The sequence below is a fragment of the Phyllostomus discolor genome, chromosome 6 (assembly GCF_004126475.2).
Source record: "Phyllostomus discolor isolate MPI-MPIP mPhyDis1 chromosome 6, mPhyDis1.pri.v3, whole genome shotgun sequence".
NCBI lineage: Eukaryota > Metazoa > Chordata > Mammalia > Chiroptera > Phyllostomidae > Phyllostomus > Phyllostomus discolor.
Window position 1 is genome coordinate 46,481,025 of NC_040908.2, and position 25,211 is coordinate 46,506,235.

Genomic DNA, 25,211 nt, shown 5'->3' on the forward strand with positions numbered 1-25,211 from the left:
AATTCATTCAATAAAAATTTATTTAGCACCGGCTATTGCACACTCTTCTAGGTTACTGAGTGATGATGAACTACCTCAATCATTTGCTAACTTTATTTCCTCATTCATAAAGTGGGGATACAGTAGTAGCACCCCCACAGAAACTGATACTTGATGCAGAGCAGGTACTCAATAAGTATTAACTATTATAGTAAATCGACTTTTAATTTATTGACCTACCTCCATCCATCTGATGCTTTTGTTCTCTCAGCCTCATGTTAAAAAAACTGTGACCTTTCATCTTATGCACCATTCTTCCCAATCCATGTCCTGACATTGCTACCCATCTTATGTTTGTTAATACTATTAGGCATTTGAAGTTTGGGGGAGAAGGTATTACATAAAGTCAAAACAAAGATGAAATGAAAGTGGTTAGGGGTATATTTTTCAAATTAACCTGTACTGATGTGACTATTCTAAGGTCTACAGTTTGTATTCATGTAGATTTTATTGATGATTATGCCCTGGTCTTAGAATGGGTTATAAACTAAAAGCAATTAAAAAAAAAGCCTTCTAAATTTATTTTATTATTTTTATTAGGTGAGATTTTTTTGTTTTTTAATGTTTACTTTATTTTTAAAAATAGTACATCTTGAGCTGATTAAATAGTAAAAAACTGGAAATTCCTTAGTACTCATCCTAGTAATCTTGCCTCTTTTACAAACTGTGCAAACTTAACACGTAACTTTATCTATGACTAATAGCAGTCCTCCCATATTACTCCACCCACTCATGTTTTCAGAAGCTAATGGCTCAGTCTGATAAATGTACAGTTTATTCTAAGCCCAGACCATAAAACTTATCTTTGAGTTCCAAAACTTTGCTTTCAGTGTAGACTGTGATCATAGCTCATAACTTATTAACTTATAGTAGTACTATACTACTAGTAGTATTGCAGTAGTATTGTATACTACTACTACTATAATACTACTAGTATAATAGTATACTATACTTATTATACTAATACTACTTAAATACAGTATTACAAATATCACACTAAAGACCCAATAATTAAAAGTAATAAATGATACTTTGGGGGTTAAGTGTATTTTCAAGTGTTTATTTAAAAAATTAAAAAATTTAAAATTCTATTTTTCTCTTACAGCTTTTGAGAAGACTAGGACAATTATTCATATATTAGCACTGATATCAAGCATATCTCATATCTTGTGTGTTGTACATTGCATTTCAGTACTCATCTATTAACAATATAATAAATTAGTTTTATTACATATTCTGGGTAGACTTAAAATAAATAATACAGAAATAATTTAATAAATCTTTATGGAATACCTACTGTGTTCCAGGCTTTGGGAACACAAAAATAAATAAATGGTCCCTGCCATTTAGAGGCTCACAGTCTAGAGGAGGAGACAAATAAAACAATTTAATGTAGTCTGACAGCTCGGAGGATGGAATGTACAAAGAACTAAGGGGAACCTTAGCAGAATCACTTAATCCAGAATGGTAGAAACTAGAGATGGTTTCCAGATCAAGATGGTGAGTTTTACAAAAAGACTGCCAAGGAAAGAATTAATGGTGGGTAATAGGAAGAACATTCCTAAAGACAGGGTTGCCAAGTAGTCTTACAGAGGGGGCTGCCCGATCGTGAAGGCCCCTTCCAACTCTAAGAAGACAGTAGGAGACAGTCATCACCTGCTTCATCCGACAAAGGGAATTTGTAGAGAATGGGGTATCTGTCTGATTTTTGCCTATTTGTTAAATACTGGTTTCCTAGATTCTAATTTTCATGCTATAGAGCACAATTTAAGAAGAAAATCCCATACTAACTGTTTTGTAGGTACCTTCTACTATGGTTCTGGCCAGGTTCAGAATGAACAATCTGGTATAGTGAACTACTTTTAAAAACAAGAGAACGAGAGTTAAATTAAAAATTCCTGGAAAGCTATAAACTTTAACTAAGTCTGGTACTTAAGTTTCTTTAAAACAATATTTTTCTTTCTTTTAAATGTGGAGGGCCCTGGCTGGTGTGGCTCAGTGGATTGAGTGCTGGCCTGCAAACCAAAGGGTCGCCAGTTGGATTCCCAGTCAGGGCACATGCCTGGGTTTTGAGCCAGGTCCCCAGTAGGGGGCATGTGAGAGGCAACCACACATTGATGTTTCTCTCGTTCTCTTCCTCCTTTCCCTGCTCTCTATAAATAAATAAATGAAATCTTTAAATATGGAGAAACAAAAAGGAGCTAAGTCCTTTGTCTTGGTTATCAATTGTGTACAACACTAGATGGTGCTATAAGGCTGTAAGAATCAGAGTTTTGCTAAGAAAAATAGAATGGCTGTTCAGTTTGTTTCAGTCCCTGAGGGCAATTCTAGGTCTGTAGGCAAGTAATGGGAGCCTTAATCTCGCAAGTTTTAGCCCTATGGTCCGATTAATTTGAAACTAAACCACAAGTTTAGTACATTTTAAAATGGTTTCAACGTTTGACAATTCAATCTGATTTCACTGAAATGGAAATTTTAAAGTTTTTGAAATATAAACTTGTATACATTTAAACATATTGCTATTAATTTCATTGAGGTAATCTTCCCATGAGCCTAGTTATGCCTACTATTTACTGAATTGCTAAGACAGTTTCTTCAAATGGTTTCCTGAATTTTCGAATTATCATTAAGCAAAAAATACCAAACTCTATTATCATTAGTGTACCACAATACACTAACACAAATACAAGAAACAATACATTTTGGAATCACTCCACTGGTATATTATTTCTTATATAAAAAAACATTTCATGATTTTTCCCCTTATAAAACCAGAAAAATATTCTTTACTAAAGTGCCAAGTAAAAATAAAGCTTTACTTTTATAATATTTTCTACTTAAGTTTTCTTTTAAATGTTAAATATTTTAAAAGGTAAACAAAAAAAGAATGGATAAAAACATACATTTTGCCACCTCAGAATCATACTAGTTTTAAACTCTCAAAGCTATGATATCTTTGTGATTTTTGCATCTTTTCAGTTCTGCTTCTAGAATTTCTCCCCATGTTTCTGCATCCATCGGGTACATGATTTTTTCTGGCAGGTTAATAGGAGAACATATGTTGCTGTATCTGCCACTTAGCCATTCAAGCTTCACTTTACTCTTCTTGTAATTCCTCAGAAGTGTATCCTGAAAGAGGTAAGCCGTCATCATTAAACAATGTAGCATGTTGCTGCTCGGCAGAGTTTGTTTCAAACCTGAGAAGCTGATTGATAGGGTTGAAAAGATCACATATTTACATTGATAAACACATATACTAATAAATTTGTGTGTGTGTTTGTGTGTGTAGATATACATGTGTATGTGTATATCTATAGACTGAGCCACAGTTTGTGGGGGGTGTTGGATAATGTGAAGTGAAAAGAAGTAGCCACTTTCCTTCTGGTTAACAGGAAAATGCCCTGGCTTAAGACTTAAAAAATGTTAAAGGATAGATGGGGGATAGTGTGGTGTGCAGAAAAAAAATAATACAACTTTAAGTTCAAAAGCCAACCCATTCTGAAGGTCATTCTGCATGTGAATACTACCTCCTCCAAGCAGAAGGTAGAGCTGGGTTCAAACCTACCACCATATTATTAAGAACACTGCAGACCACAAAAATTAAACTTACCCTCCAGGAATAACCACTTTTTAGATCATCATCTATTTCTTTTTTGCACACAGCTCTTACAGCCAAGCAATGAGGTTTCCATAAGGAGTCATCGACTCTTATTTTGTCATTCCAGCTCCAGCACGTCATTGAAGCCCTGCACAGACTCTGAACATCCAGCCAGCTGAAAATACGTAAAGTAACTTCTAGAGGCAGCCTTTCAAAAAAGTTATTTTGACTCTCTTCAGGATCCACAGAGTTCAATTCTGTGTCAGAAACTCCTGAATTGTTGTTCCTTTTGGTGTTATTCTGCATAGCTTGATGTTTTAGTTAATTATCCTCCTGGGTAACCTAAAAGACAGAGTTTAAACTTAGTCTCTTCAGGTCAGACTATGGATCCCACTCTGAGCCAGATGCTTTCTGGGAATTAATTTTAAAACTTTTCCTTTCCTGACTCAAGCTTCCTATTCTGTAAAATGGGGCCAAAATGATCCTCTCATGTATGTTTGTGCTAGGATTAGCATGTAAATCACTGAGCCTCACATCTGAATTGCATACTGGAGGCACTCAACAAATGTTAACTTCTCTTCTTCTTTTTAATATTTTTAGTAAAAGGGTTACTAAACATTTGTCTTTGTGCTTGCTCCCAAAGAAGATTTTCTAAAAAAAAAAAAAAAGAGAGAGAGAGAGAAGTGATTCTTAACAGACTACAATTTATTGAGTTTAGTAGAAATGCCTATTGTGAGAATATGTTCCATTCCAAATATTTATTGAAAATACCTTGGGAAATCTGTATGATTCAATTCTATCAAGCTCCTGAATACTTGTCTGTGGGAACTGATGCCTTGCCATTAAGTTCTTCATCTGAAATTTGTGAGTTCATCATAAACCTGATGGACATTTTGTACTTCATGTAAGAGATGTTTATCTATTTATACCTGATGGGTAGGTGCTTACATTGGACACAAATACTATCTAAAATGGACAAGAAGTCAGGGTCAGGGTTATGATGATACCAAGTCTCAAAAATTCAATTCAGTTATCAGATTGGTGTTTTAGAAATGGCCTGTTGAAGCTATCCTGCAGTTAATTATGAACCAAGGATAATAGTGGCAGAGGCTATCATGCAACAGTGACTAACCACTATAAACAATGTTTATTACTCACCTAGGTATATAGCACGTGACAGGAGATTTAAAGTCCAGTTTCAGCTAATTTACCTAAGATGCACAGGCTTCCAAAACCAGCTGAGCTATTTTTGCATATAAAGACAGCTTATACTCACTTAAAATCAGTTTATTCCATTTTGCACTTCCTTTTATAATAGGGATGGTGGTGTTAAAGGAGGAGTTTGAGATACAGCTCCATACTTCTTTTAACTGAGTTCAAGACAATTCCCCTCTGTAGATGAGCTACTCACCTACATGTTTCTGGACTTACCAAGACCACAGTTGCTTCCATTCATTTGATTGTTTATGATCCAAATTAACTGAGGTGGTCAGAATTTTAATGCCTCTGTTCAACAGAGGACTTCCTCTTGAGGATCTGGGGAAGAAAACAAAGTGGTAAAATGAAGTTCCTGAGTCAACCTCAAGTTTTTGCCACGCCCTTCCCATCAACACAGGATCAAAGTCACACTACTATATTCTCCAAACGAATCTTATATTAGGAGATCGTTGCTGTTTGTCACTACTTCCAGGATCTCTTTAGGAATAAAGTGCTGCTTCTCGTTAGTTGCTCTACAAGAGGCAATAGTTTGAATTTAACAGTCGGGGTGCCTTGGTCAGGTTCTCAAAATCCTACTAGGCATCTTTCTTCTAAGTCCAGTTTTGCCTGGATCCCTGGAAAACTATCCCTTTTCTGCCTCTTCTTCCTAACGAACCAAACTTTGCCGAATTGCCTCACTAGTTGGGGAAGGGCTCTCCCCTTTCAGGTGTCACACGGAGGAAGGGATCTGGAGGCAGTGCAGACCTAGCCTCAGGAGCCTCGCAGCTACCGGGGAGCATTCACCCAGTCCAGACCCCGCAAGTCGGACGGAATGACCCCGCATCTCGTAGGAGCCACCTTCCTGGCGTGCCCCCCCTCCCCCACGCAGGCCACAGCTGCTAGGGTTCGAAGAAACCCGAGCACAGACAACCGCACGACAATAACAACTCGGAGCACAACTGTCACTTCAGCCTCGCTCCGCTAAGCCGAGGCTGCGCTGGCACCGAAGCCGAACCCTCGAGGCTGCAGGCCTGACCTCAACGGGAAAGAGAGGGGAGACCTTCTTACCTGCTGCAACGTGCCGGAGTGTGCTCCGACGATTTAAATCTCGGGGACTCTGAAGCCATCCCCGCAGTCCTCCGGGTCCCACCCACTCCAGCCCAGCTGGCTGCCCCGGATTGCGCGCGGGTGTGGGACGAGCATTGCCCTTCGGGATTGGTAGTTTTACCAGCGTCTCAGCACCGCAGCACCGGAGAAGAAGGAAGGCGCTACGGACTACAAGGTCCGGCGTCCTCCACGGCAGGTAGCGGTGAGAAGGGGCGGGAGTGGGTTTACCCGGGGCTTTTAAACAATAGCTGGGGGGCCCCTGTGAGAGGGAAATCCCTGAGTGAGTCGTTGCCCGGCCCCCCCACTCCCCCCCACCCCCACGTGAGCAGAGGGGCGGGGCTTGGGGCGTGGGGCGCGCAGCTCTGGTCCCCGGTGGGGGGACTCTGGAGAGCAAGAGGGGAGTCCCAGCTCCCCTCCCTCCCGAGTTTTTTCCGAGGGATTGTGTAGGCCCGGGGCTCCTCCCGGAAGGAAGAAACAGCTGCGGGGACCTTCTGATCGCGAAGGGCCCTGATCCTGCTTCCATGTCCCGGGTCTTTGAGCTGCAGCCACAGGACGGTGGCGCCCCGGTCGCCCTGGAGCCCGGGGAGACGGTGATCGGCCGCGGCCCGCTGCTGGGAGTAAGTGTGGCGGGGGCTCGGCCTGACCGGGAGAGCAGCAACGAGCGCCCTCGCTTGCTTCTGAGGCCCTTTCCCAGTTCTGAGCCCATTCCCTACCACGCCCGCCAGGCCTGTGTGGATTTTAGAAGTTTGGGGGCAGCGCGTTTTTCACTCAGCTTTAATCAACTCGCAAACGTTCCCCTTATGTTGCCTTTAAAAAGCACTAAGTTGTGTTATAATCATTATACTCTTATCCAGGGGTCGCTACACTATGGCCCTGAGTCCAAATCCAACCTGTTTTGGAATGGGTCCTTCAGTTGTAAAATGTAAACAACCAACCTATTAGTCTTTCAGGAGAATACTTGCCACAAGGGTTGTGGATATTGTCTCTCGACCTGAGAAGCCACATTATTTACAGTGGTATCTGGCCCCTTTATTAAAAAAAGTTTGCCAAACCCCTCGTTTTATCTTTCCTAGAATATGTCTTTTCAACTTTTGGCCTGTTGTGGGGCTAGTGGACTTAGTTTTATTGTAATAGTCTTCTTCATTAGTACCTAATCCTTATGTAGTGTGTAGTGCTCCAGGCCTTGATTTCAGATATACCGAGTTTTTTAACCCTTTTAAACCATGTGAGTTAGGTCCTCCTGTTCTCATTGTTCAGATGAGAAAGTTGAGCTGTAGATCGGTTATTTAAAGGGCACAATATTCAGCTTCTGGACACATAGTGGCACTAAGCTATGTTATCTCCACCCTCTGTGGGATGTTTAGGAGTTAGCAAATCTGTCTGTTCCATTCTGGAATTTTGTAGCTCTCTTTCTAAATACGTATGTGTGTATTTTCTTAACAGTTAACATTGCTGCACAATGTGTTGTCCACTTTGTGCAACACATTTTATCGACCCTAGAACTGTGGGGCAAACGAATACCACTGTGCAGACAACCCCATGTCAGTGAGCTAATAGAAGGGAATAGTGATTGTGGACTGTTATCCCGGTTAACTGCCAGTGTCTAAACGGAACCGGAACCGTGGTATTAGCCTTAGAACCCTTCTCCAAACAGGAAAAGGAGGGTAATTCAAAGTTGTGATAAGGAAGTCAGCCCTAAAGGGGTGTGCGCATTTGTATATGTAGTAAGGTTAATTAAGACAGTTTAAATTTGCCTGGTTTTTGTCTGTTTGTTTGTTTTTACTGAGCAAGTAATTGTTTAAGTAACATTGTTACTTTCCTCCACAATTTATTAAAGTATACAAACATTTGAAGCAACCACCTAGGAGGTTTGCCCTCCACCTCCCCTTCTCTCCTCCTTGTTCCCTATGTCTATCTCTCTTATCATTTTCCCTCTATCTCTATCTCTTTATATCTAAGTTAGAAACTTAGCATAGTATGTGCTTCATTTAGAAATCTTTTGACTGGTGACTAATGAGTTTTGATTTGCTTAACAAATTGTGTCACCAGCGCAGAGTACTGTGGGTCTGGTTAAAAGATGGATGAGTTTTAGGCCTCTGATTTATAAACCTGGCAACAGGTTGCAGGCCCTTTCATTATTTGTAGGTTGATCTTTTGTGTTACAGGTTTGCTATTGTAAGATGAGCTGATTTGGTTTCAGTTTTTGAAAATGGTAAGGGATAGAAAGTTAGCCAATTATCTGGTCTGGATTTTGCTTTTGTTTTTCAAATGATCCTTCAGTAATGGGATTCTATTGCCAAGTTTGGCAGGTATTAGAAGTGCTTTTGAACGATATCCTAAATGGATTGAAAGAAAAAAATTGAAGAACAAACAAATCATCTGGTGGTTTTTAAGATTTTGGAGTTGACGGATGCATGTATTTCTTCTCTGCCATGGTTAAAACTCAACACGAGAGTTGCTTTTCCAAACAACAGTGATTATAGACTTTTTTTTCTTGTTTGTTTGTGGTTTTTTGTTTGTTTTAAGATTTTATTTATTTTTAGACAGAGGGGAAGACAGGGAGGAAGGGAGGGAGAAAGAGAGAGTGAGAAACATCGATGTGTGGGTGCCCCTCACAGTCTCCCTACCGGGGACCTGGCCTGCAACCCAGGAAGGTGCCCTGAATGGGAACCCACCAGCTGACCCTTTGGTTCTCAGGCCGGCACTCAATCCACTGAGCCACACCAGTCGGGGCTGCTGGTTTTTCTGCTAGTATGAGAGAGCAAAGACGTACTTCCAAGTGGAAAAACTCAGGGAGTTCATTGTATATTCATGTCTATCTGAAATGTTTTTCTCCAGGGAAATAGGACAGCACCAGGTATCTATCTAGTGAGACTTCCTAAAGTAATTGAATCTACTTCTGTAATTAAAAAGAGAAGAGAACCCAAGCTGGGCATGGGAGTAGTCATGGATTTGAGCATGAACTCTTCAAGTGGCATCAATTCACCACTTGTAATAATGCTGTAAGTGTCTACAAAGTTTACACAAAGTAACTGCTCCCCATTCTGGCAACTCTGTATGGTTCCTGCTTATTGTAGAATCTCGCTGGCTGTCCTGGAATGCTAGTCCTAAGTGGTCTAGCAAGGTCTATCCCTAGGGATGTGCCAAACACTCCTAGCTGCTGGGTTTTGCCCTTCTCTCACTTAATTATTGAGCTTAGTGTGACACATAGTAGGTTTTCAATACACGTTCTCTTCCTTCCTTTTCTGTGTCTCAACCGCTCACTCTTCCAATCCTCAAAGAGGTGTAAAAAGGATATAGCATTTGGAAGTGAATTTTAACAAAGAAGCAGTGCTACCAATTGTTAAAGCTTAAGGAGCAACATTCATAATGGATTAAATGTTAACATTTTTTCTATTTTGTTCACTGATATTTTAATAAATTCTGAAAATAGTAAATGAATATACACTATAGTCATATGGGAGGCATGAAAGAGAAACAAACTCTTGCTTTCAAGAAACTTAAAATTTAATAGGTGTGAGGGACATAGAAGCAAGTAACTAGGTGGGGTACAACATCAAATGGGATGAGCCAGGAAGGCAACTTGAGTGTGTAAATTGGAAGATAAAATAGGGATGATGACAAATAACCATAGTGTCATAAATGACAACTGCCTCAGTATGTTCCTGACATATTGAGCAAACTGTGAAGAGTTAGAACAGTTAGGGTTTCGGTAGGTGGAGAGTGGGTAGGAGGGAGGGAAGGTCCCTTCAGACTGATGAGTGTATGCTTTCAGCCTCTGAGGTTTGCAAGTGCAGGCATATCGGATAATTGGGTAAGCGCTGACTAGACTTGTGGGACAATCATGTTACATCAGTGATCCTGTTTAACTTGTTCGGACACTACTTTTACAGTATTTATTAGTTTCCTTTTTTTTAAAGGGCTTTATTTTGTTGAGCAGTTTTAGGTTTCCAGCAGAATTGAGTGGGAATTAGGGAGTTCCTATCCACCCTCAGCCCCTCACAGGTGCAACCCCCCACTATCGATACCCCACACCGCAGTGGTAGGTCCTGTGAACTTGTGCTGACATGTTGTTGTCACCCCCAGTCCAAAGTTTACTCTAGGGTTCACTCTTCATGTACGTTCTGTGGGTTTTGACGGATGTGCAATGTCCTGTATCCACCATTGTGGTGTCACACAGAATAGTTTCACCGTCCTGAAAATTTTCTGTGCTCTGTCTGTTTGTCCTTTCTCTCTCAGCCCCTGGCAACTACTGAACTTTTTACTGTCTCCAGAATATCATACAGCTGGAATCATACAGTATGCAAATGTAGATTTTCAGATTGGCTCCTTTTACTTAGTAATATATACTTCAGCTCCCATGTCTTTTGATGGCTTTTCAGTGATGGCTACTATCCTGTTGTCTGGATGTCCTACAGTGCATCCATTTACCTACCAAAGGACACCTTGGTTACTTCCAAGTTTGGCAGTTATAACTAAAGCTATTACAAACATCTATGTGCAGGATTTTGTGTGGACATAGTTTTCAGTTCATTTGGGTAAAAACAGAGTACACTTGATGGACTGTATGGCAAGAATATGTTTAGTTTTGTAAGACACTGCTGACTGCCTTCCAAATTGGAAGCCTGCACCATGTGGCATTTCTACCAGCAGTCCATGAGAGTTCCTGTTCCGAATCTTCATCAGAATTTGGTATTGTCAGTGTTTTGAATTTGGGCCATTCTAATAGGTATGTAGTGAATGACTTTTCTCATATATATATGATATATATATATGGGAAAGTACTTATATATAAAAGTACTGCATGGCAGATGATTATATATATAAAATCATCTGCCATGTAGTACTTTTCAGCCTGAATACACCATCTTGCCACGTGCCTCCAACCTTCTGTACCAGCTCCTTTCTCTGGTAATTTGATTCTGTAGGTAGCATATGGATATGTCTGTTTTTAAAAAAGCTTTGAAGATGATTCTGTTGCAAATTCAGAGCTAAAACCCCCTTCTAGACACACTATGAAGATTGCTTGGCTGAGTAGTCTTTAAGAAATGTCTGTTGAACGGAATTAAATAAGTAATGATCAAGAAACTTTAATTCATCAGAGTCCCACAAGGGGATTTAAACCCAGTTTTGTCTTTGTAAGCTTTGCTTATGTTTTCACTCACTGTGTGGTCTCTCTCATAATATATTAATGATGAAGATGATGTTCCTACATTTGCATGGTGTTCACTCTGCAAGCAGCATGGCAAGCCAAACCGGTTGGGTGAGTTGAAATTTTGCTGGCAGCAAGTCAGCACAGCTCCATCATGTTGGCTAACAATTCAGCAACCTTGAAATAGGAGTCTAGAAAATACTGGACGTTTTTAAAAAGTAAAATACTTTTACCTTTAAAGATCTCAATGCTCTAAAATTTATCAGTATTGTGGATTAAATAGGTGTTTGTGAGATAGCCTGATAACCTTACTGTTTACACTGTTATTCTTATGGGAAAGGATATTCACAAATTTCATAAACCACTTCACATCCAGTATGTTAATAACCTGTTAAAGAGAGGTCATCTGTACATTGGAGTCTGCCTAGAGAGCCTCTGGCAAAAATCAAGTACAGTTTATCAAACTTGTCCTTTCTTAGTATCAGAAACTGGACTTTGGTAAATTCCAAGTGTAATAATAACATCTTCAATCAACTTTTGCTATGCTGAGGAGTAAGATCAACTTGTCTAACGTTATAGAAGAGCCTCAGTGTTGATGATTGAGCTTTGTTCGGAGTGTATGCTGAACCTGGCGATGGGAAGCACTGTACCTAAGGAACTTCTGTGGTTTGTTGACTGGTTTTAGTAACCAGTCTTTCTCCAATTCAGGTCTTAATTTTAAATTGTATTTACTTTACACACACACAAAGTTTGAAGAGAGAATTTCATGTAATTTATGCCTAAAATAGATCCCTTGCTTCTTTAGGTTTGCCCATTTTCTCATAATACAAACATAGATTCCATACCAGATGATTTTCAATTGTTCTTTACCATGACAGTTTGAATTTGTTTATTTTTTATTTGTTGTAGATGAAACAAACTAAAAAATCCCATGGGAAAGCACTGTAAATTATAAAGTATTGTACAAGAAAGTTTTTATTGTCTTAGCCCTTGGTATATTATGTGGTTTGTACTGTAAACAAACAAACTTACCTCTTTTCTGTTCTTATATTTATAGGAAGCAGGCTAAGTGGGAACATTGAATTTATGAGTTATATCTATTTATGATATTCAGAAATTTCTCTAGGAAAACATCTAAAGCAAAATTAACTGGTATTGGTTTTTCAGCAATTATATATAGGCAAAAATGAAATGAAAGCTACCATTTTATTCTATTTATTTCAGGATACAGTAGCTTTTCTGCTTTTACTTTATTCAGGTTTATTTTTTATTTTTAGGATTTTAGGAATAACAAACAAGTAGGTTAGATACAGGGAACCATTCCCTGTGGCAGTGGCAGATGTAGCCCAGCCACTGACTCAGAAAACTGGCGGGGAGCGAGTCAGCACACAGGACCCACACCCACAGATAGGTTTTCCCATGGGGAATCAGGCCTGCATTGTACCTAGGCGGCTATGAGGCATGCTTTTTGCTAAGACTCCCTCACCCTGGATTGAGGCAGCAAATGTTTACTGTGCATCTTTAAAATGGCTTCCTAAAGTCTGTGCTAAACCTTCCAAGTATGGAGTGTAACCAGTTCAACCACCTTGCCCCTTGCATTTGCAAAATATCCTTTTCTTTGAAGTAATTATCAACATTCTTTCCTTTGTTATCTGTAAAAGGTAACCACCTACAGTGAATCTGTGCATAGTAAATGAGGACCATCCTGATGTAATGTACCCAGAAAAGCAAAAGAAGCCTGTCCAGGCAGGGGTCGGGCCCCCTCTCTCACTTAGAGAGTGGCCATGCCGTCCCTTTTCTCCACAGGACTTCTGCAGCCCGTGTGAATTTGTTCACTGCAGCTATGACTCATGGACCCCCGCTGACCCGAGTCCGCCTCAGTTAGAGACCTTGATTCAAAACATCTAAGCATTTCTGCTGGTAGCATGAGAATATCTTCATTTTGTTTGACTTCAGTAAATGCCAAAAATAAATATTTGGCAAACAAATCATAAACAGTTCCTTTATGTTTTTATGTCTGTGTCTTACTTCTGGCACAAACTTTCTGCCTTAAAAATGGAGAAAGGACTTGTACATACATCATATGCATGAAACATTGAATTCAAAACCAGAAAATCAAAGATAAGGGAAGCATACTTTATCAATATAAAAGTGATATAAACACAGAGAGTCGTGTCCTCATTCAAGACACAATATGAAGAACTCAAATAAAAAGGTGTTTTTTATATTACCTGAAGAAAATCTGCTATCATTTTAGCTGCTGCTAACAGAGGATACAAGTGATTTCAGCATTATCTTTCAACCTGTGTATTCTTCAGGGTTTCTTTGCTGAGCTTCTGCCATAGGATACTCAATTCTTTTAATACTAAAGAAAGTTCTTGTTCTCGAGTGCTCAATTTAGTTAGCTTTTCTGGTTTTTAATATTCCTCCTCTAACTGGTTGGCCATAAATTAATTTATGAGATGTCCAGCATCAATATAACAATTGTTAATGTGTATTAATTATAATTGCTCTTGGCTGCAAGTAATGGAAAAATGCAAATAGCAGCTTAAGCAAACAGATTGTCTTCTGTAACAGAGAACCTCAGGAACAGCCAGTCAGGGCTGGTGCAGCTCCTCCAGGTTCGGGCATTTCTGTGCTCCACCTTGGTTTTGCATGCAGCTTTCACGTCTGTAGTCATAAGGTGGCTGCTGTACCTTGAGGTGCAACATTTAAACAAGAAGAAAGAAAGGCAGAGGGCAAAAGGTGCAAGAGGGCAAATAGCTGAGCCAGGTCCTTTTTATCAGGAAGATAATCTTTCCAGAAGCTCTACTCCGTGTTAAAATTAAGATTTTATACGTTTGTTCAGGTATGGTGAGGCCAACTCATCAGGAGATGATTGCCACTGAAATGATCATTTATTACTACAGTTCCCGTGACAAAGAAGGGCACACAACACAGGGCCACACTGGACAACCCTGAGGTCCGTGGAAGGCAGAAGGCCAAGAGAGCTAGGGGAACTGGCGGGAAAGCCTTTATTGTGGTTTTCTTGGGACAAACGGGCAAGGCAGAGAAGCAGGTTAGGGTGTTATTGAGCTCTGGTTGTCTGATGCCTACTCCTGGGATGATTAGGGCAGCATAAGAAACATGGGGTTTGGGGATATGATTTTGGATTGGTTATTTTGCATATGAAATGTGTACTTGCAGGTAAGCCATTCATTTATCTAAGAATGTGATAACCCTAAGAGAGACAGGGGCAGTTCTTTCCTAGTCAGTAATGCCGCAGATACTAAAGCAGCAGATACAGAAACTAGAAAATGTGGTCAATATACACTTTCTCTTACATCCTTTGCTAGGAACTGTGTTACATCCATCACTACCAGGAATTCTAGGCATTTGGAGTTTTTTAACCAGACACATTTTCACCAGAACAAATTGGAGTGCTATTAGTACTGAAGAAGAAATGAGTACATAGTGATGAAGCAGGTAGTACCATTTGGTACATAGCGTCACTTCTGAAGAATTAGTATCTAAAAAGTGCAGGTGGCATATAAACCATGAGCTGTGGATTCAGGTGGCACCAGAGGCCAGGTGTGCAATACAGAGTGAAGTGGCTCAGAGGAAGGTTGTAGGGATGCTGGTGAGGTGGAGGGTACATGCACTCTGCAAAGTAAAACCGAGACAGCAGCAACAACAGCAGCACTGGGCAGTTTGAGGCCTGTTGGCTCTCATTTGTGGCGCTTGCTCTAAATCAAGCACTTCTGAACAAAATGACATGTAGCTAAATAGACACATTAATTTTACTGTTATTTAGCAACCACATACACTACATTTTGTAGTTAACTTGATGGTACCTTTTACGTACCTACATTTTTGAAATTTTAGTTATTTTGTTCTCTGAACTTTTCATTTTGAGACATTCCAGACCTGCAGAAAAGTTGAAAGACTAGTACAGTGAACACATGTATATCCTTAACTTAGGCTAACTAATGGCTAACAGATTGTCTTATTTACTTTCTCTGTCTCTCTCTCTCTCTTGAATCCCTTTGAAAATAGACTGCATGTGACCTGGCTGGTGTGGCTCAGTGGATTGAGTGCTGGACTGCAAAGCAAAGGGTTGCTGGTTTGATTCCCAGTCAGGGCACGTTCCTGGGGCACATTCTTGGGTTCCAGGCCAGAACCCCAGTAGGGGGTGTGCAAGAGGCAACCACACATTGGTGTTTCTCTCCCTTTCTCCCTCCCTTCCCCTCTCTCTAAAAATAAATAAATAAAATCTTAAAAAGAAAATATACTGCCTGTATTATGTCACTCTATTCTCTAAGAATGTCAACACATTCTTGCATTACCTAAAAATAAGGATGTTTCTACATAAAGAGTAAATAAATATACATACACACTTGACAAATTAGTAACTATAACTTTTAATATTTCATATTCAGTTTTACCCAACTTTCCCAATAATGTCCTTCTTAACATTTAAAAAAAATTAGGATCTAATCAAACATCCTCTTTGTTAATCTCAACCTGTCTCTCTTTCATAGCACTGGTGCTCTAGGAGTCCAGGCCATTTCATGGAATTCCCACAAGATCGATTCGTCTGTTTGTTATCCACATGATTAGACTCAGGTGAAAGGTTTTGGATAGAAGTCTTCCACAGGTGATGTGAGCTCAGAGCAGCAAACCAGGAGGCTCTGCTCTCAGTGTGTCCTGTTGGTGCTGATACTATTATGTGATCGCTTAAGGAAGGTGGTGCCTGACCTCCCCCAGGGGAGAGGACGTTCCCTGTGTGAGGAATCTGTGGAGTGATGCTTCAAGACTTTATCAATATTGTTTCCCATCAACCCTCCCCTGGAAAAATTAACGTCCATTGATCCTTTACTGACTCAATTAATACTTTGGTAGTTACAAAACAGTAATTTTTCTGATTCCAGCTGTAGGCCCAGCCCCTTTCTTGAGTTCAGTATGAATCAGTAGATTATTTTTGTATTCTCTGTGCTATATTCCATTGTAGTCATCATTCATATTGATGACCAAATTGTTGCTGGTTTTGCTGGACATCTGAACTGCTGGATGTGACGTGTGTTTTCAGCATTTCCCACTCCAGGTATGACGTCTTTCTGGGGAGTGATACTGTCTGTGACCCACCACCTTTTGGTTCTCACTCTCTCTCTTCTCTTTTCCTCTCCGCTGCCACCTGGCTTTCTGCTCCAGCACATGCCATGAAGCGTTTGATGTTTCTCCCCCTTACATGTTAATTAAAGTTGGTGGTGATCAATGTGTCCTAGTGCTTTCAATGCAGGATATAGTTGGTTTTACTTGCCTTATTTACTGATCTTTAATGGGGGGGAGGATGTGTGGTGTGATTAGAATTTAGGTGACCACAGTTATTCTATATGAAACTGGAATTCCTCAATTGTAATTATTTTGATGGCTAAGATGCAAAATGACTTTCCAGTGAAGTTTTCTTTTAAATTGGGTGATGCCTGGTGATCAGTAAGCCTGGGGTGAGCCTTTGTAGTCCCTTTTGAAGGATGGTAGGTGATTTGTTCGTACCCCAATAGCCTCTAGTTGGCACATTCTTTTTGAGTGCTGGGGTTTCTTTGCTTTCCCATAGACTTTCCCTTCCCATTTGCAGGCCAACAGCAGTCATTTTCCCCCTTTGTGAATGCATTGCTTAGTAAACCCTACCCACTTAATTTTCTACTCTTAATAGCAAATTGGGAATTTAAGTAATACATCTTATTACACTTGGGTATGACATTAGAATAATCATGACCAAGTGAAAGCCTGAAGTCCTCTGGGAGCTGTATTTAGAGCTTGAATTTTCTCAGAATGTCTACTTGCTTATTAAATAGCCTTTCTGCTTTTTTTTTTTAAGATTTTATTTATTTATTTTTAGAGAGGGAAGGGACAGAGAGAGAGAGAGAGAGAGAGAGAGAGAGAGAGAGAAACATCAGTGTGCGGTTGCTGGGGGTCATGGCCTGCAACCCAGGCATATGCCCTGACTGGGAATCGAACCTGCGACACTTTGGTTCGCAGCCTGTGCTCAATCCACTGAGGTGCGCCAGCCAGGGCGCCTTTCTGCTTTACTTCCAGGTTTTTTTCATATGTTCTAAGTTTAGAGAATTAAGCTGCTGGTAAATAATCAAAAAAGCGATTTTTACCCAATGAAAATGAGGCAGTACAGTGTTAACAGCAAAGGTGTCTCTAGAATCAGATTCTGTGGGTTCAAGTCTTGGTTTCACTGCTTATTGGCTACGCAGTTTTAAGTAGTTGCTTAATCTCTCTATACTGCCATTTCTCACCTACAAAGATGAAGATAATAGTATCTCCTTCAGAGACTTCGTGAAGATTAAGAAAGACAACATAAAAGTATAGTATTCTTTATCTTAACACATAGTTGCTGTTACAGTTACTACTTTAACAAAATGTATGGATATTTATCCCACACAAGGAGCAGTGATCTGATATTAAATAAAGCAGGTCATGAGATCTTTAGGGTAATCTATTTGTGACCTACCTTACACCTACTACCCACCTTTCTCACCCCACCCTGAAATTAAAAAAACTTTAATGATAATTTGTTAAACCTGTAAGCTTTCCACTGAGGAAGCATACATTTTTTTATCTTACTTTTTAGAGGAATGGTTTAAAAGGGATAATTATAGCTAAATGCCTGAGTAATTTCAAAGACTTAAAAACATTTTTTGGTGCTTTATGGAGATGCACAGCTTGCAATGAAATGGCAGTGTTGTGGAATCATGTGACCACTAGAGGTCACATTATACTTTTATATTATTTAAAATCTTTCTTGCTAGTGTCTGTTGGTGAAGTCTACTTCAAAGAAAGATGGAAAAAGTCCATTATTGCTTCCTGCAAAAATTTAGCTAAAAAAGAAAAAAGAAACCCAAGCCAGACTATTACAAGAACCATCATTATATGTCATGGTTTTATGTTTGACAGTTTGTTACTTTGTTAGTTAGAAAATCGATCTGTATTATTGAAGTTTACAATGAGATCTTAGTACCCTAGTTAAAAACAGAAACTTCCTACTCTCAGTCATAGAATAATTTGAACTTTTTGAAATTACATCTGAATAATTACATATAGGTGTAGAATCATATGAATATTTCTCATGTATTTATTAATAAAATTTGAAGTACTGCAACTCAAAGACACAAGTGACTGACACAAGTACTTAAATTCTCTGGACTTTCAATTTCCAAATATATAAAATGTGAATAATAGCTATAACAGTATTATGGTGAATCTCAACATTTAAGTGAAATTTCTGTGCAAATGATACAGTCCTCTGCAAACAGTGAAGACAGCAGCCTAGGTAAACATGGTCCTTGTCTCCTCCCACAACCACATCAAAATTAGTGCTAAACTATAACCATCATTCAGAACCTCCTGAAATCTGGCTGAATGGAAGTCCTACAACAAGGGAATTAAAGAAGAATCAGCATGAGACTGGTAGGAAAAGTGGAGGCAATGAGCTGGCTGGTCCCACACCCACATGTGGCAGTGTGGCAGATAAAAATCGGGAGGGACATCTTGGCTGTGGAGGCCCCCCTGAGGAGTGAGGAGTCCAGACCCACACCAGGCCCCCAGTCCAGGGTTCCAGTGCCAGGAAGCTAAGTCCCCATAACTCCTGGCTGTAAAAACCAGCATGGATTGTGGCTGAGGGAACGGGGGGCTTCTGGAGTCCCAGCCAGTTCCTCTTAAAGGGCCAGCACATAGACTTACTCAGACCTACTCTCTCTGAGTTTTAACACTGGGGCAGCAGCTCAAAAGGCACCAAAGACATAGAGGAGGATCAGAATTACCTGGCATCATGGCAAAAGCTGAGAGGACAGCATTCTCCCAGACAAATGTACTGGCAGAGGCCACTGTTCCTTCGATGAGCCCTCCCACTACTGAGCCAGCAGGTGGGCACCATATCTGAGACTCAGTCAACCTGGCTCACATTCTTTGCCCCACCTTGGTGGTTCCTTGAGACCCCACTCCACCCAACTTTTGGGCCCACCCAAACTATTTCCAGTGGCTTTTCTCTACAAATGGCCGGTCTTGGCTTATGCTTCAGATTTTCCTAAAATCTTTCAAACAAGCAGCATCTGGCCTCACTGTGTCCCATACCTTTTGCTAAATGAACCAAGGCCCAGCACTAGCAGTAGCCTGCCTTTCTTTGCAACTTGGCTGCTCCTGGGCAACTCAAGCCCAGCACAGTTATCAGCCATCTACAGATTGCTTGGTAGCTTATGCCAGTGGCCCTGGGCAGAACACAGGTAGCAGCTGACCTTGGTTTACATTTTCCAGGGGACCTCAGAGCCAGTGCACCAAGTGGACAGTTTCAGACCACATCAAAGCATCACCATTCAACTACCTCCTTAAGTGATACACTCAAGGGGCAGACTCAGCAGGCATTAGAGCTCCGCTAAAGTAAATCCTGCTCTGTGGAGTGTTCCCCTACACAGCTGATGCACCACAGTGGTCAGAGATTGGTGGTCAGTGGTCACAGCCAGCCAATCCTTGCAGCTGATTGGCCTGGGGGTAAATTTATCCCATTGACATGCCAACAACAGTCAGGGCTCAGCTACAACAGGATGGTGTGCACAGGCCCACATAGGGGGCACACCTTGAGTGCCTGGCTTGGCTGACCGGGGAGTCTGCCACTAAACACTACAAACACTTACTACATCAGGCCACTCTGTGAAGTCTGGGAGACATAGCAGCTCTGCCTGATAGGTTGAAACAAACACAGGGAGCTGCCAAAATGAGGAGACAAAGAAGCATGTCTCAAATGAAAAAACTGAACAAAATTCCAGAAAAAGAACCAAACAAAATGGAGACAAGCAATCTGCTAGATGCAGAGTGCAAAACACTAGTTATAAGGATGCTCAATGAACTTAGTGGAAACCTCAATATCATAAAGAAGGACCAGTCACAAAAGAAGGCTACACTAACTGAAATGAAGAAGAATATACAGGGAATCAACAGGGGAGTAGATGAAGCTGAGAATAAAATCAGCAATTTGGAATATAAGGAAGCAAAAAACACCGAATCAGAAAACCAAAAAGAAAAAAGAATCCCCTCAAAATGAGGACAGTGTAAGAAGCCTCTGGGACAACTTCAAGCACACCAACATTCACATCATGGGTATGCCAGAAGAAGAACAGAGAAAGCAAGAAATTGAAAATCTATTTGAAAAAAATAGTGAAAGAAAACTTTCCTAATTTGGCGAAGGAAATTGTCATACAAGTCCAGGAAGAACAGAGAGTCCCAAACAAGTTGAACCCAAAAAGGCCCACACCAAGACATATCATAACTAAAACACACAAAGTTAAAGACACAGAATCTTAAAAGCAGCAAGAGAAAAGCAATTCATTCCCTACAAGGGAGCTTTCATAAGACTGTCAGCTGATTTCTCAAAAAAAAAACAAACCCAAAACTTTGCAGGTCAAGAAATATTCAAAGTGATGAAAAGCCAGTATCTACAACCAGGATTACCTGGCAAAGCTATCATTTTGAAGGACAGGTAAAGACCTTCCCAGACAAGAAAAAGCTAAAGGAACTCATTACCTCCAAACCAGTATTATATGAAATGTTAAGGGGTTTTCTTTAAGAAGAAGGGAAAAAAAGATAAAAATACAAACAATAACATGGATAAATATGTATCTATCAACAACTGGGTCTAAAAAACAAAATGAGCAAGCAGAACAGAAATAGATTCATAGAGAAAATATGTTGATGGGAAGGTGGTTGTGGGGATGGATGAAAAAGGTGAGGGGATTAAGAAGTACAAATTAGTAGTTACAGAATAGTCATGACAGCATAGGGAATGTAGCCCATAATAGTCTAATAACTATGCATGGTGTCAGATGGGAGTGAGATTTATTGGGTTGATCATGTACTAAGTTATGTATTGTCTAATCTCTAGGGTGTATCCCTGAAACTAATATAATAATGTATGTAAACTGTAATTGAAAAATAAAAATGATTTAAAAATTAAAAAAGAATCACAAATGGGTCCTGGCTGGTATAACTCAGTGAATTGAGCAAAGGGTCACCGGTTCAATTCCCAATCAGGGCACATGCCTGGGTTGCAGGCCAGGTCCCCAGAAGGGGACACATGACAGGCAACCACACATTGCTAGTTCTCTCCCTCTCTTTCGCCCTCCCTTCCCTTCTTTCTGAAAATAAATAAAACCTTAAAAAAAAGAGTCACAAATGGTACAGCGTGTTATTGGATAACTGCTGTTGTTTTCGGTCCACTAAAGGCACATTATAGGAAGGATTAGAGCAACCTCTAAAATTTTATCCTGACTTTTCTGGTAGAATAGATTATTAGTTTATATTTACTTTTCTGAAATAGCCATTGTGGCTAATAGTGGGTATATTTTACATGGGATATCTTTAAGATACTTTATTCTAGAAAGTGTCCTAAATACTAACTTGCAGCTGTGTGGGAAATTTATGGATGGGGAATGCATTCTGCTGTGATGCTTGATGTTGCTGTTTTCATTTAGTTACAGCCTGAAGTGTGGAACTGCTCTCTGACTTTAAAAAATGTGTACTGATTCCTGTCAGTTTCATATTTTGACCAGGTTTTGCAGAACCAGTGGGTTTAATTAAATTTAGGCATTGCTGTGGTCTTTTACCTATAATTTTGGTAATGATGTGGATCATATTGGAATTGAAGTGATAGATACTAAGGTAACCATTAGATGGGCCAAATTATTATGATAAGGTGATACTTGAAATGTTTTCATTATGAATCAGCCACAAATAGCAAAGGTAGCCTGAACTATTGTGTTTATAGCCATGCACCGAGGGCTTGATTGGCAATTTTAGCATTTAAATGCAAACAGTTTTTTAACTTTTGTAGGTGGATATGATTGTGAGCATAAGTAGAACACTGTTGGCTCAAACACAGGGAATATATATGAATATATACACACACATATATGATGATAATCTCTTCTTCACTGTAAATATTTGATTTTTACTGCTCCCACTCCTACCTTCCCGTTGTTGTGAGTGGTGCTGATGGCACCGGAGCTCAAATGCAGGTCTGCCTGCAGGACTCTTAAATTTACCAGACTGCTGCTTTTCAAAGCCATTTGTCATTATAGCCTGCACTGTGTTTTCTGTATATGGGATGTTTTCTAATAAATACATATTAGATTCTTTTCTCATTTTATGAGCTTCATTGATAAGAATCCCCACTGAATGTCTGTCTTGAATGGAAACCATCATGTAGGGTTTGGGCTCTGAGTCTCTCCTCAAACATTTATTCTTCTCGGATTTTGTGCAGGTCCTTTCACCTCTGAGTTGTTTTGTTTTTTTGCTCAATATATTTTTTAATGTTTTAATTTTTAGTTTTTATTTAGGGAGGTGGCTGTGTTTAACATTTTTATTTTTTTTCCATGTAGATAACAGACAAGAAAGTGTCCAGAAGACATGCCATTCTTGAGGTGGTGGGCAGTCAGCTTCGAATCAAACCGGTAAATATGATTCATTTTAACTTTTTGTCTCTCACCTTTTCCCTGCTCCTGGTTAGAGGGGCTTATTTTCTCAGGTTATAGAAATAGGGAGTTAATGTCCAAATATATCCTTCTTATTGCTGGAAGATAATTGGGAGATAAAGATCAAACTACCTAAATTTTCCCATAGAGCAGTGTTACATTTACATAGTTAGAATTTCAATGAAAGGTGACTAGCAGTTCACATGCACATTCTTATTGTGTCTGTGACTGAATATGACGAATAAGGTCCCACACGAACTCTGTAACTGTGGGGCAGGGTAGTGACCACAGTCAACTGAGTGGCACAGAGTTGTATTTTAACAGGTTTTTATGCCTGTTGTGTGTAGAGAGTTGAGTATTTCTAAAATTTAGATCTGTCCAACTTTAGGATTTTAAAAGTAATTTTGATTTGAAAGTTCTTGTTAAGGGTGAGAATTTTAATTACTTGCGTTTTAGTTCAAGCACTGTTGTGTTGTAGGGATAGCAGCTTCCGAGAATTTACTGTGTGCTTATTCCTTTTCATTTGCAGAATCTATTGTTTAGGAGCATAAACTGTGTGTATGAGGGTCCGTTTATTTCAGACTTGATGCTTTGGTGTTAACTTTATTATTATGAAACGAATTTCATTAATTCGTAGCATTTAAAAACCTACATGTATTTCCATCTTAGATGTGCAGCTGCCTGTTGTAGTGTGAGTTCTTTCCTTTATGCAGGCAGTACTTTTGTGATCCTGTGTTGAACCATTCCCAAATTTGAGAAGCATCCTTAAAAAAAATTCCAGCACTGGGAAAAGTTTTGAAGTAAGATGAATTCATACCATCTCGCCCTTGAACAAATGCTTTTTAAGAGGGTTTGTATCGTGTGTCTTCGTGTCTTAAAAAGTGCAGTGACCCGTAGTCAACATCCCTGTAGGGCCCCTTCACTTACCCTGTTATGTGTCTCCCCATCCTCTCCAACTGGCGCATTCTGCAGAGTAAGACTTACCAGATCATGAACTTGTTGAGTACAGGAACACTGACTGGTTTTCTCGTCTCTCGTATCTAGCAGTATGCCTGGCATGTAGTAGGTAATTAATATTTATTATATGTACGAGTAAGTGCTGCAGTGGGAACTCTATGTGGCATTTCTAGGAGAGGGGATATCATGGATTTTTATAAAGTCAATATTTTCCAGTACCCAATTACTAACACTTTTACAGTAAATTACTATGTATTTTATAGAAGCTTGATTTTATTGTTACTGAATAAAGAAGCTTGATTTTATTGTTACTGAAACATGATGTGGACTCTGGCCCGTGGGGTCTGTGTGTTGTGGCTGCAACAAACAAATTCACACGGGCTGCAGAACCCCTGTGGAGAAAAGGGACAGCATGGCCACTCTCTAAGTGAGAGAGGGGCCCCGACCCCTGCCTGGACAGGCTTCTTTTGCTTTTCTGGGTACATTACATCAGGATGGTCCTCATTTACTATGCACAGGTTTGCTTTTACAGATAACAAAGGAAAGAATGTTGATGATTACTTCAAAGAAAAGGATGTTGCAGATCAAGGGGAAAAGTGGTTGAACTGATTACACTCCATACTTGGGAGGTTTAGCACAGACTTTAGGAAGCCATTTTAAAGATGCACACTAAACATTTGCTGCCTCAATCCAGGGTGAGGGAGCTTTAACAAAAGTAAGCCTCATAGCTGCCTAGGTACAATGCAGGCCTGATTCCCGACTGGAAAACCTATCTGTGAGTGTGGGTCCTGTGTGCTGACTCGCTCCCCACTGGATTTTCCAAGTCAGGGGCTGGACTACATTCCCCACGCCACGCTGAATGGTTCCCTATAGAAACACATTGAGATAAAGAATATAGGGATCCCTAAATTCCTATCCTGCCTGCCTTTTCTGACTGAACAATTATTTTATATTTACTTTTTTCAAAATAGCAATTGTGGTCAATAATACACCTGGCTTTTCTACTTGAAGATCCATGACTTAATAATACTTACTTTCTACAATATCTATATTTACTGCTGTAGAACTCATGTTAAATGAAACAAGGAACTTATAGTGAGTACTTCACTCTTAGACAAAGATTTCTAGTTATTTTTGATGCCAAAGTAGAGATTATTAGCTTTTGCTGTAGGTTTATAGACTTTCCTAGATTTGTGTTGTTAGTTATTAAATCCTATTTTTGCAGATAGGATTTGGGTGAGAACTTAAATGGTACAGACACTTTGGAAAAATAGCTTGACATTATTTCCTAAAGATAAAGGCATGTATTGTCTGCAGGTTAGACCATAAACTCACATACACAGGTGTGCACACACCCCAAGAGATATATACAAGAAGCAATATGAATTTCTATGAACAGTGGAATTGATAAATATGAGGGAAGACAAAAAAACAAAAAACAAAAATCCAGAATTATCTTCTGGATGGAGGGCCCCCGTAGTATAGGCTTCCCTGGCTTGGTGAATGTTCTAGGAACCCATCTGTGTCAGTGCACCAGCTGGTGGTGTGAGAGGGTGCGTTCAGCTTCAGTGAATTTTTTTGAAGACTCTTTCATTGGGTTTGCCCATTTCAGGATGGGTGCTCTCCAAGTGCACCTGCCCACACCTCCCTGAGT

At 39.9% G+C, this 25,211-nt stretch overlaps 2 protein-coding genes across 8 annotated transcripts in view; one reads left to right on the top strand and one right to left on the bottom strand.

Annotated features, from left to right (window-relative positions):
• Positions 1-1,083: 1,083 nt before the first annotated feature.
• FBXO48 (F-box protein 48) lies at positions 1,084-6,029 on the bottom strand. 4 transcript variants are annotated; one of them, XM_036028060.1, is made up of 5 exons: positions 5,903-6,029; positions 5,069-5,173; positions 4,409-4,518; positions 3,650-3,979; positions 1,084-3,168 (listed from the first exon to the last, which is right to left on the bottom strand). In XM_036028060.1, exons 4-5 carry the CDS (start codon positions 3,941-3,943, stop codon positions 2,971-2,973), a joined length of 492 nt encoding a protein of 163 aa, XP_035883953.1. In that variant the 5' UTR covers positions 3,944-3,979; positions 4,409-4,518; positions 5,069-5,173; positions 5,903-6,029; the 3' UTR covers positions 1,084-2,970. The 4 variants fall into 4 exon arrangements, with proteins under 4 accessions (XP_035883953.1, XP_035883952.1, XP_035883951.1 ...); XM_036028059.1 differs by having other exon boundaries at positions 4,409-4,603; XM_036028058.1 differs by lacking the exon at positions 4,409-4,518 and having other exon boundaries at positions 5,049-5,173.
• Positions 6,030-6,318: 289 nt separating this feature from the next.
• Positions 6,319-25,211, top strand: part of APLF (aprataxin and PNKP like factor) — a 141,256-nt gene continuing 122,363 nt past the window's right edge. For 2 of the 4 annotated variants that reach the window (XM_036028061.1, XM_036028062.1), the window contains exons 1-2: positions 6,320-6,558; positions 22,508-22,579. In XM_036028061.1, coding sequence (XP_035883954.1) covers positions 6,463-6,558; positions 22,508-22,579 — 168 coding nt within the window. In that variant the 5' untranslated portion in view covers positions 6,320-6,462. Of the gene's footprint in view, positions 6,559-22,507; positions 22,580-25,211 lie in introns of all 4 variants that reach the window. The other 2 variants (XR_004903718.1, XM_028515872.2) reach the window with 2 other exon arrangements.